The sequence below is a fragment of the Cyphomyrmex costatus genome, unplaced genomic scaffold, assembly GCF_001594065.2.
Source record: "Cyphomyrmex costatus isolate MS0001 unplaced genomic scaffold, Ccosl1.0 scaffold277, whole genome shotgun sequence".
Taxonomy (NCBI): domain Eukaryota; kingdom Metazoa; phylum Arthropoda; class Insecta; order Hymenoptera; family Formicidae; genus Cyphomyrmex; species Cyphomyrmex costatus.
This window is the reverse complement of record NW_017276877.1, coordinates 205,474-217,510: the sequence shown is the minus strand read 5'-3', so window position 1 is coordinate 217,510 and position 12,037 is coordinate 205,474. Positions and strand designations below refer to the sequence as shown.

General features: G+C 32.8%; 1 protein-coding gene across 1 annotated transcript in view; it reads right to left on the bottom strand.

Moving 5' to 3' along the window:
* LOC108774924 (fatty acid synthase) overlaps window positions 1–12,037 on the bottom strand; it is a 35,901-nt gene that overhangs the window by 7,331 nt on the left and 16,533 nt on the right. The window contains exons 11-13 of the mRNA XM_018541167.1: window positions 9,999–10,303; window positions 9,351–9,767; window positions 267–1,282 (exon numbers count right to left, since the gene is read on the bottom strand). Of these exons, the coding sequence (XP_018396669.1) occupies window positions 267–1,282; window positions 9,351–9,767; window positions 9,999–10,303 (1,738 nt within the window). The remainder of the gene's footprint in view (window positions 1–266; window positions 1,283–9,350; window positions 9,768–9,998; window positions 10,304–12,037) is intronic.

Genomic DNA, 12,037 nt, shown 5'->3' with positions numbered 1-12,037 from the left:
AAAAGTAACGAAAAGTTATTTTTCAAGTAACGGTAACTGTAACGAGTTACTTTTAAAAAGCGATAACTGTAACTGTAACTAGTTACATTTTTTACTCGGTAACGAGTAACTGTAACTAGTTATTTTTAAAAAGTAACTTTCCATTCCCTGAATTTTTCAGACTATTTTATAGTTGCAATTTTATGATTTAACGCAATTTTAGAGACTATAGATACATAATATTATGAAGATAATGACCAGTACGTTTTGAAAAAGTTTGTATATACCGTTTGATAGACATGAGCGGTTGGTACAGGTTTCGCTTCCAATTGTGATAATTTTAAATGTCTGTACGATCCCCAGCATTTATTCGATCGCAGTACATTAATAATCATATCTTTTTGTAATTGTTCTAGGTAGAAGGGGTCTTCAAGAGAAAATTTAGGAGCCTCCACATCTTGAATGAGCACTCCCCTAACAAGTTCTCCTCTTGGCTCTTTTCTCAAGCAGTTAACAAAACCCAATAAACCGCACTCAAAATTTCTCTCTCCGACAATTATAATTCTACTATTCTTATTAAGCTTGTTCTCGTCACTCACAAGTGGCTTTAAATCCTTCAACCAATTAAAATTATCGTTACTTATATGAACAACAATTCTTTCTCTTATGAAAACTTTTTTCTTCAGAAGCACAATTAGTTCTGTGTCAGTACGTTTTTCGAGAATAACGTTTAGTTCATATTGCTGTAAATCATTTTTATAATCAGCAATGTCATGTTTCTCACGCGTCAACAAATAACAACCCTCTCTCAAGAATGACAATAGTCGTTTTAAAGATGCATATTTGGTTAAAAGATTGTATCCAGCAACAATTAAAGTTTTGTCAGAAAAAGATGATTTTTTAAAATCTTTTATTGTGAAGTTTGGCGGTAAATCTTCTGGTTTGAAACGATTTGATGACGTTAATATAGTGACGTTCGTTTGTATCAGTGGCATATCTCTAAATGCTTCAACCAGCAACGAAGATGAAAGACTTTGTATTTCAACGTCATCGACATCTTCTACTAGCTCAGCGGTTTCCATTTTGTTAATTTGATAATCTTCCAGTACAAGTTGGGCCGATAACCGAATGACTTCGTTCAAGGAAATCTTAGCGCGATCGTAATGAGCTACAAACTTATATTCCTCGATAACAGCATCTTGGACAAATCTCCGACGAGAAATTTGAGTAGCTGTAAGACCTCGAATCTCTATTCCGCCAGCTCTTATGGTATCTAGTTCTTCATATATTCGTACCTGTAATACTGTAATAAGACAAGTAAAATGATGTGATACATGTGGAGGCTTTTTATATGTAGATATATTTATATGTTACGTCCGGAGAATTCCCACGATACTTTCTTTCGGAAAAATCTGGAATCGAATAATCAAAAACAATAAAAAGGGCGACGTGAGAATCAAATCAAGATTAAATTGTAGAAATGTTGACATATTTAATTTTAAACTACGAATACATAATTATTAAAAATTAAGATTACAAAATATATATCTACTTAAAAATCTACTTAAATGATGTAAAGATGACGTGACCAGTTTCGACTCGGAATAGAGTCCTCCTCAGACTTGTGAATATGTTTGATGGATAGAATTATTGAAGAAACATATATCATTGTTAATATAACTATTTCTGTAAACATTAATAAAAAAGTTTTATATCATCTTTACATCATTTAAGTAGATTTTTAAGTAGATATATTTTTTTCCTCACGCGTGCACAGAATGTGCCCTATACCGCAACGCTTTTACGTGCGGTAAATAGCCAATACCTCAAGCCATTGAGTTATTTCTCTAACCCCACGCAAAAGCGTTATGTTATGAAAAATAACGTAATGCAGTGATAGCGCTCGTACAAATATCAACACGGAGAAACACGCGCGACCGGAGCGTCCTTTCGGGGCATCTGCAGGGGGGGGGGGTAAGCATATAGTTTTCTCCAATAATAAAAGTAACTACGACAAAACGACAATACAGTATCTATAAATATCGTTCATCTTACAATAACGTTTCAAATTGTAATAATCTCACAATTATAATTAAAAGTAATGAGCAATACAAAATTTCGTATTGTTAAATATTTAATTACGAAATATTTTAATTTCTTTTTCGGGGGGGGCTGCGTCCCCCCCCAAACCCCCTCTGCTTCCTGCGCCCCACACACCGTCCCATAAGTCGCACTCGCTTCGCTCGTGCGCTCCCTCACCCGCATCGCACAATAAACAACTTTAACCAGGGAATGGAAGTAACTCGTTACTTGTAACAAAATTACAGTTACAAGTTACTTTTTTGGTAACTTTACTGATAACTGCGTTACTTTCTTTTTTTGGTAATTGTAACGGTAACGAGTTACATTTTTTGGGTAACGGTAACGAAATTTACAGTTACTTTTGTCGTTACTTTGCACACGATTGAACACGGTTCGATTGGATACATGCTATTTATAGCGCTTATCATCCCTGCTCAAAAGAATGGATAGAACGGTATTAGATATTATAGAAAATTCGACAACTTTATATCATAATTAATACAGTTGTATAAGGTTATATCAGAAGCACTGGCGTGACTTGATAACACTTCTATCATAACTAATAAAGTTGTATCTGCTTTACTCCTAATATGAATGTCATGATTCAAGATTGACAAGTTTAAATATTGATAAATATAAATTTTATTATACGTTCTATCTATTTGAATAAAGAATTAACAGAATTATATCTAAAATATAATCAATACGTTTTAATAGCGAATATTATGAAAACATTAAAATCTCATCCAATATGATATTTATGACAAACGATAATCAATATGAATTTTATCAGATAAAACTGATTGAATCAAGTTTTTCTTATTAATTGATAAATTATGGTTCATCGCGATTCTGAGGTTTCAATTATATCATGTTGAAACCTGATTTCAGAATACAGGCTACTTCAGTACACGCCATGAAAAACATTATTTAGCGTCTATCATTTTTTAACGGAGAAACCTGATTGAATAATATTGATACAGGGTATGTCCGAATCGATACAATTGAATCAAGTTTTCCTTATTAATTGGTAGACTACATTTCGTCACGATTCTAAGATTTCAATCCTATCATGTTGTAACCTGATTTCAGGATAGAGATTATTTTAAAGAACGGTGTGAAAAACACTGTTCATATATCTTTTTCTAAATGATAAATCTGATTTAATGACATTATTCGTGAAACGAGGAATGATCGAATCGATACAATTGAATCAAATTTTCCTTATTACTAATTGTAAATTATTGTTCATTATGATTCTGTGACTCCAACAAATCACATAATGTTGGAACATGATTTCAGGATACAGGCTATTTTAAAAGACGACATAAAAAACGGTATTCACCGTCAATCATTTTTTATCTATAAGATTATTAATTTACTTTACGTACAAAGAAAATTTGTACACTTTAATTTTTGGACTACAATTTAAATAAACTACTTCTACCTCAATTCTCTCTTAGTTTAATTTATGATCAATTAAATTAAAATGCTTGACATATTTTCACGGAAACAATTGTTGAATATATAAGTATTATTAAGTCAATTTGTTACATGTATCGCAAATGTAGCAAATACTATTGCGATAAAAACAACTATTGTATTCCAAAAACAGCAATCCAGGCCTAGAACTGGGTTGCACATTTTGACCTATTTTGCCTACCGTTATCCTTATTCCTTTTGTTTCACAGCATTTAGACTGCATACAGAAATAAAACGATCGAGTTCAGAGACGATATTACAGTATCTGTAAATTATACAGGATACTGTAGAACTTGGAAATATATTGCCTAGCGTTTACTGTTTACAGAGTTTTATTATTATTACTATTAACATTATTTGTGTGTTAGAAAATCAAAAGTAACACTTCGAAGTGTTACTAGCATGAATATTCGGATTCAACATGATAGAAGTCATCAGATGATCAGTGTTCAATGAGATACAGTATTATAGGGTTGGATAAACGAGTTAGAACATTATAGGATATTTACATAATTAAATCCGGATTTTCTTATTCAACATGATAGAAATCGTCAGATAATTAATATTCAACCAGGTACAATGTGCTAGTTTATTGAGAAAATGGGTTCAGACGCGATAGAATATTAACATGAATGAAACAGGATTTTCGGATTCAACATGATAAAAGTCTGACGATCAGTATTCAATGAGATACAGTATTATGGGGATGGAAAAACGAGTTAGAACATTATAAGATATTTATTATACATAAGTAAATCCGGATTTTTTTATTCAACATGATAGAAATCATCGGACAATTAATTAATATTCAACCAGATACAATGCTAGTTTATTGAGAAAATGGGTTCGGACGCGATAGAATATTAACATAAATGAAACAGGATTTTTGGGTTCAACATGATAGAAGTCATCTGACGATCAGTATTCAATGAGATACAGTACTATAGGGTTGGAAAAACGAGTTAGAACATTATAGGATATTTACATAATTAAATCCGGATTTTCTTATTCAACATGATAGAAATCGTCGGACAATTAATATTCAACCAGATACAATGCTAGTTCATTGAGGAAAACGGTTCTGACGCGATAGAATATTAACATGAATGAAACAGGATTTTCGGATTCAACATGGAGGTCATCAGACGATCAGTATTCAATGAGATACAGTATTATAGGGTTGGAAAAACGAGTTAGAACATTATAGGATATTTACATAAGTAAATCCGAATTTTCTTATTCAACATGATAGATACAAATCATCCGACAATTAATATTCATCCAAATACAATGCTAATAATAGTTTATTGAGGAAATGGTTTCGAACGCGATAGAATATTGTAAGAAATAAACTAAGATCTCCCTATCGGACTATGTGGCTCTGTGACAAGACAGTGGCTTGCTAATACAAACTACTACGAGGCCTCGGTTCGAGTCCCGCGTTCGAGCGTCCGACATTTTTTCTCGGCCCATCTTACAATACTAACATGAATGAAACAAGATTTTCGGATTCAACATGATAGAAGTCATCAGACGATCAGTAAGTATTCAATGAGATGCAATAATACTTTATCGAGAAAACGATTTAGGACGCGATAGAATATTTGCATAAATGAATCTAGATTTTCTGATTTAACATGATAACAATCGTCGGATAATCAGTATTCAATGAGATACAGTATTATAGGGTTGGAAAAACGAGTTAGAACATTATAGGATATTTACATAAATAAATCCGAATTTTTTTATTCAACATGATAGAAATAGTCGGACAATTAATATTCAACCAGATACAATGCTAGTTTATTGAGGAAATGGGTTCGAACGCGATAGAATACTAACAGGAATGAAACAGGATTTTCGGATTTAACATGATAATAGTCGTCGGAGAATCAGTATTCAATGAGATACAGTATTATAGCGTTAAAAAACCGAGTTAAAACACCATAGGACATTTACAAAAATAAATTAGGATTTCCTTATTCAATATGATAGGCGTAGTCGTATGAAAAATTCTGTATATCCGATTTGTACGATCACAGATACGAAAAATTTGAACCAAATTTCCTTTAATTTAATATGATAAGTACTGATATAAATAAATAACTTTTTATTAATATACATCTGGATAGGAAGGATTAAGTAAATATTGTATTAAAACAGACGGTTTTAAAATCTCGACATTGAGATATATATTAATACTTAACGTGAATTGCGATATTCAATCTGATATGAAATGTATAACTGGAATTTAGGATCTATTCACATTAACCACGGATATCTCTTTTATCATATACTGTGATACAAGTTCTGTATCTGGATTTCACGATGATGAATACAGAAAACAGGAACCAAATCCCCTATTCAACTTGATACAAAATTTTCCAATCAGATTCTATCTGTTTTCTTGAGCAGGGCAATAAGACTTGAAAGCCCTTAGACATTCGGCCGTCCATGATTCAGTAATTATTTTACACTTCTATCTTCTATGTAATACATAGGACATACAAATATTTCAGTTTGCTGCATATTTTACAGGTTTTAGAATTACAAAATTGTGTTTAAAAAAAATTAAAAAAAAAATTATATAATACTAAAATGAGAAGGGCTACGAACCCAAAAGCGAAACAGTTTAAAAGACGATGACGATAAATGTCGAAACGTCGTTTGTTTTTATCTTGTTTTATCCATGTTATTGTTCTAATATATATTTATACATTTAATTACATTGTCATCGTCGTTCTTATCGGAAATAAACTGTCTCATTTAACCCTTCTCATTTTACTTTTAGTTAATGTATTATTTGAGAAATTCTACATTGTTTTTTTTTTTTTTTAATAAAATTATATATTTGTCAGTATTACATATAAAAAAAAAAGCAAAATACATTTTTAAATTGATTTTAAAAAAGTAACGAAAAGTTATTTTTCAAGTAACGGTAACTGTAACAAGTTACTTTTAAAAAGCGATAACTGTTAACTGTAACTACTTAAATACATTTTTTACTCGGTAACGAGTAACTGTAACTAGTTACTTTTAAAAAGTAACTTTCCATTCCCTGACTTTAACACACATGTTACACAATGTACTATTGTAATCTTAATTTTTAATAATTATGTATTCGTAGTTCAAAATTAAATATGTCAACATTTCTACAATTTAATATTGATTTGACTCTTACATCGCCCTTTTTATTGTTTTTGATTATTGTTTATATAGAGAATCTTTGTTATTTTTTCAATTTAATGGAAGTATCGAGATAGCGAAACGATAAATAAATAACATACAATTCAGCTATCACTTTTCTAAAATCTAAAGAAAAAGAACTCGTTATCTTGCCATAAATGTCATTCTAAAATGAATCATTTACGAGCGCACGTGCATGAACCGTGAGATCACGAATCTTCTTCTCGAAGTCTTAACAAGAAAACTAATAAATATGTCATCTAAGAACACACAATACGGGCGCTAAAGATATTCTAATGGTTAAATTGCGAATGATTCTCATGAGTCCCCGTTCGTAAAATTAAAATGTCACGCATCGGTTTCGCGACAAAGGTACCTTTCATGCACGTGCACGTACATTTTCTGGACGCACCCTAAGCGCTTAAATTAAGTGAAAAGAGTCATAATTTTAAGATATCAGCAGGGAATGGAAGTAACTCGTTACTTGTAACGAAGTTACAGTTATAATTTACTTTTTTGGTAACTTTACTGGTAACTGTGTTACTTTCTTTTTTTGTTAACTGTAACGGGGTAACGTAGTTACATTTTTTGGATAACGGTAACGAAATTTACAGTTACTTATATCGTTACTTTGCGTATTTCTTGGACATGTTATTCTGTTATATAACAATTACATGTTATTAATTACGATAGCTATCAGGGGTGCCAACTTGCCGATTAGCCATGTGTGGAGTTGAACCATAATATATTAATATATGTATATATATAGTCCAGTCAAATTGTCGGAAAAATCGACTTTGCCTTGCAAAAATTGGAAAAAGCGATTTTCTTTTTCTGGCATGTGGGGGGGGTCTAAAAAAAGCTTAACTCTAAGTTTTCGAAGTGATTAAGGAAGAGGCAAATTTACTACGCTTAAAAACCCCAAAAAATTTGTTTTTTGAATAACTCGGCTTCTATTGAAGATTTTTGAAGTTATAATAGCTCATTTTGTAGGTATTTTCATGCTCTACAAGTTATCTTTATAACTTTTTTCTCTACGATGGATAGTTCGCGAAATATTTTACTAAAAGTACGAAAATTCAGGTTAAAAAAAAGGTTAATTGGCCTTTGATCGGTCATATCTCGTTTCCTACCACATTTATCGAAAAACGGTTCAGACAAAACTTGTAGCATTTGTAAATACCTTTAATTTAAGCCGTGTCGCGATCAATTTCGACAAATAGAACGCTCTACAGAGCGGCACAAAGTTGTTGTAAGGTCGAGGCGTGTCGTCACGCGGAACGCGCGTAATTGCGAAACATGCTGCAGATAAATGATGTCGTCGGCTTTTTAAGTCGAAATATAGTTTCTTTTTGCATATATTTATATTTTTCTTGTGTTTAGAAATATGTAATTAAAACTTGCGTCAATATAATAATTAATAATAATTCATGCAACATTATTAATGTATAATAATTAATGTAACGCGTCGTAATGAAGTTATTAATAGTATATAATTATTTATTTCTTTGCTATTATTATTAATAATATTAATGTTAATTAATGTTAATAGTACTATTTATTGTTTCTTATTTACGTATCAATATTAATATTATATTTTTCGGTGATGTAAAAAAGAATCATGTTCAGTTCAATCATGTTCATTTCATTGTCCCTGCAAGTCCATTTATTTTTCCTCGTTCATTACTGTTATTTGAATACTTTTACAATCTGAAGTACTTTTATTTCTTTCGAAACACACACACACACACACACACACACACACACACACACACACACACACACACACACACACACACACACATACATACATACCCACAGAAACACGCACACACCATACTATCGTTCATTTGTAGCATGTTTCGCAATTACGCGCGTTCCGCGTGACGACACGCCTGGACCTTGCAACTTTGCGCCACTCTATAGAGCGTTCTATTTGACGAAATCGATCGCGACACGGCTTAAATTAAAGGTATTTACAAATGCTACAAGTTTTGTCTGAACCGTTTTTCGATAAATGTGGTAGGAAACGAGATATGACCGATCAAAGGCCAATTAACCTTTTTTTTAACCTGAATGTTCGTACTTATAGTAAAATATTTCGCGAACTATCCATCGTAGAGAAAAAAGTTATAAAGATAACTTGTAGAGCATGAAAAAACCTACAAAATGAGCTATTATAACTTCAAAAATCTTCAATAGAAGCCGAGTTATTAAAAAAACAAATTTTTTGGGGGTTTTTAAGCGTAGCAAATTTGCCTCTTCCTTAATCACTTCGAAAACTTAGAGTTAAGCTTTTTTAGACCCCCCTCCACATGCCAGAAAAAGAAAATCGCTTTTTCCAATTTTTGCAAGGCAAAATGACAATTTGACTGGACTAATATATTACATATAAAAGGAATAAAAATAGAGCATATACCACACGTCGGATAACAATAGCGAAATTATCACGTTTTTACAAAATAAATCTACATACATGTATACGAGAGACAGCGGTCGATTATGTTCTACCGAAGCCTCCTCCTCGCACCAGTAATTTCCTCAGAAATAAAGAATCCTGATGCTTGGAAGTAACATATAAATTGAACAAAAAATTTAGTGATGGTGAGAAGTATAATTACGTTTATTTATGTCTGTTGTAACTTTTGAATCGTCCATGTCGTCCCGTAACTTTGAAGCATGCAGCATTGGATTGATCACTAATTTTTTAATTTCTGTAGGAACGCACATACTTCTAGTGTCATTTCCGATAATATACATCTGTAACATATTATCCATAAATGCTTCCCAATTATTTTTCCAAATGATGTGTCCTTTGCGTCCCGAAACAGAAGCACTGTTCAATCCACGAAACAATCCGCTGTACTGATATCCGCACAATTTAAACTCTTTGTAGATATCTCGTGCCGTCATGTGTTCTTCTTCATTATTCTCCGGTAACAGATCTATTGGAATCATTTCCTGTTCTGGATTCAACGTCTCGTACACCATACCTGTTACAACAACGCTATCTTCTTCGGTTATTTCAAATTTTCCATCTGTAACATTTTTATGTATTTTGCATTACTTCATTTTTATTATTGTACTTCATTAAAGATAATAAATATTGATCCATGGGACGTATATATATTTTTTAAATTACTTTGCAATTAATTCCATAATAATAAATGTTAAACATTATTATTAAGTACAATAAACATGCGAATACTCTTTCAAAAATTTTAGAGAAAATTCCGATTAAAATTAAAAAAAACTAATCTTGTAAGTACCTGTTTGTATTGCAATGTATAGTTCTACACCATCTTCTTTCGACAAATGGGTAGCACGAATAAATTTTACATCTCGGAATACTATCGATATGTTTGTATGCTGTACTCCCTTCATCATGCCAATGGTTTCCCAAACGAGTCCCAAATAACTCGTTGCTGGTAGTAAATTTCTCCCATCAATGATATGATCGCTCATATATTCATAATCTTTACTTTGAAGTAATATTTTGACGTATCTCCCTCTCGATTTTATAAACTTATCATCATTATTACTCGGTAGAAACCAATTTTTAGAATGATCCCATCTGATTTATTACAATTCAGATTTATATATGTGAATATTTATACACATACATATAAACGTATAATGTAGTGAAATATTAAATCTTATAGGACCATACATGTGTGAGAAACACAACCAATGAGACATTGCTTTTAACGATCGAGCTTGGATCTTAGGTATTATACTATTATAATTTCGCGTGAATTTATATATTATATATTACGTACGTAGTCTTTTTGAACCGCGCGCCAAAAAATTTTTCGGTCTTAAGACGCTTGTCTATGAAATTACCTCAATAATATCACGAATTAAATTATCTACCAATATAACAACGAAAATATAACTCATACGAAATTATGATAGCACCTAAGATCCAAACTCGACCGTTAAATGCAATTACTCATTGGTTGTATTATGCCCGTGTCACACTACGGATTGTGGACGAGGATTGGATTGGGATTGCGGATCGTCGGATTTGGATTCTTCGTTCACACTACGGATTACGGATTCAATTTGCAACATATGCTATATCGCAAATATCGTGTCGTCAATACAGTGTCGTCGACGTTTACTGTGTATAGGGTGGCTAACCATTTCGAATTTTGTGGGACGTCCCGATTTTTAATTCTCTATAAACACGTTTCGAAAGGACCTAGGTTAGACGCCGTCGACGTCGATGCTTATTCATCCATCATAAATGGGTCACGTGACCAAACTCGATGTTTTATTGGCTTGGATCACGATTACGGATCACAAAAATAGAGAGCCGTCTATTCTGCAATCTACAATCCGGATCCGAAACTGCCTTGTCTTGATTGGCTGAATTCCGATCCGTGATCCGCAATCCCAATCCGATCCGCGTCCACAATCCGTAGTGTGACACGGGCTTTAGGTGTGTCGGAAAGTTCCGTCCATCTAGCGGCCAGTAGCTATAGCTAGAACTGTCGATAACTTTAATGTCTAAACCAAGCTTAATTTTTTAGTTTTACCATCTATCAATAAAATTTAGTATATAAAAATATACGTTTGCATCAATAACATTGCTTTTTACTGCATTGAAGACGTAGACATTTGAGCCAAATAAGCGTCATATGCGCGATGTGTTAATCTTTTGCTTCAAATAGAAAGAAAGAAAACTGCAGCTGCAGCTCGAATGCTTGTAGAAGTTTATGGTGATAGTGCTACTTCCGATAAAACATGCAGGGAATGATTTTGACACTTTCAAAGTGGTAATTTTGATGTGGAGGACAAAGAGCATTCTGGACGGCCAAAAGCATTTGAAGACGAAGAATTGCAGGCATTGGTGGAGGAAGACCCATGTCAAACGCGAAAACAACTTGCAGAAATATTAAATTGTGCTCGATCTGTTATTTCCGATCGTTTGAAAGTCTTGGGAAAGATCTACAAGGAAGGAAAATGGGTCCCTTATGAACTGAAGTTAAGAGACATTGAAAGGCGAAAATCTACGAAATTCTACTTGCTAGGCAACAAAGAAAGGGATTTTTGCACCGAATTGTGGTTGGTGATGAAAAGTGGATCTTTTTCGAACCCCAAACGCCGAAAAACCATTTGCGATGCAGGCCAACCATCGACGTCGACGCCAAAGCGGAACATCCACGGAAAGATGGCAATGCTCTGTATTTAGTGGGATCAGAAGGATGTAGCGTACCATGAGCTGTTGAAATCTGGTCAAACAGTCACAGGGGATCTGTAACTAAAACAAATTATTTAAGTCCATTATTACACAAAAAATGAT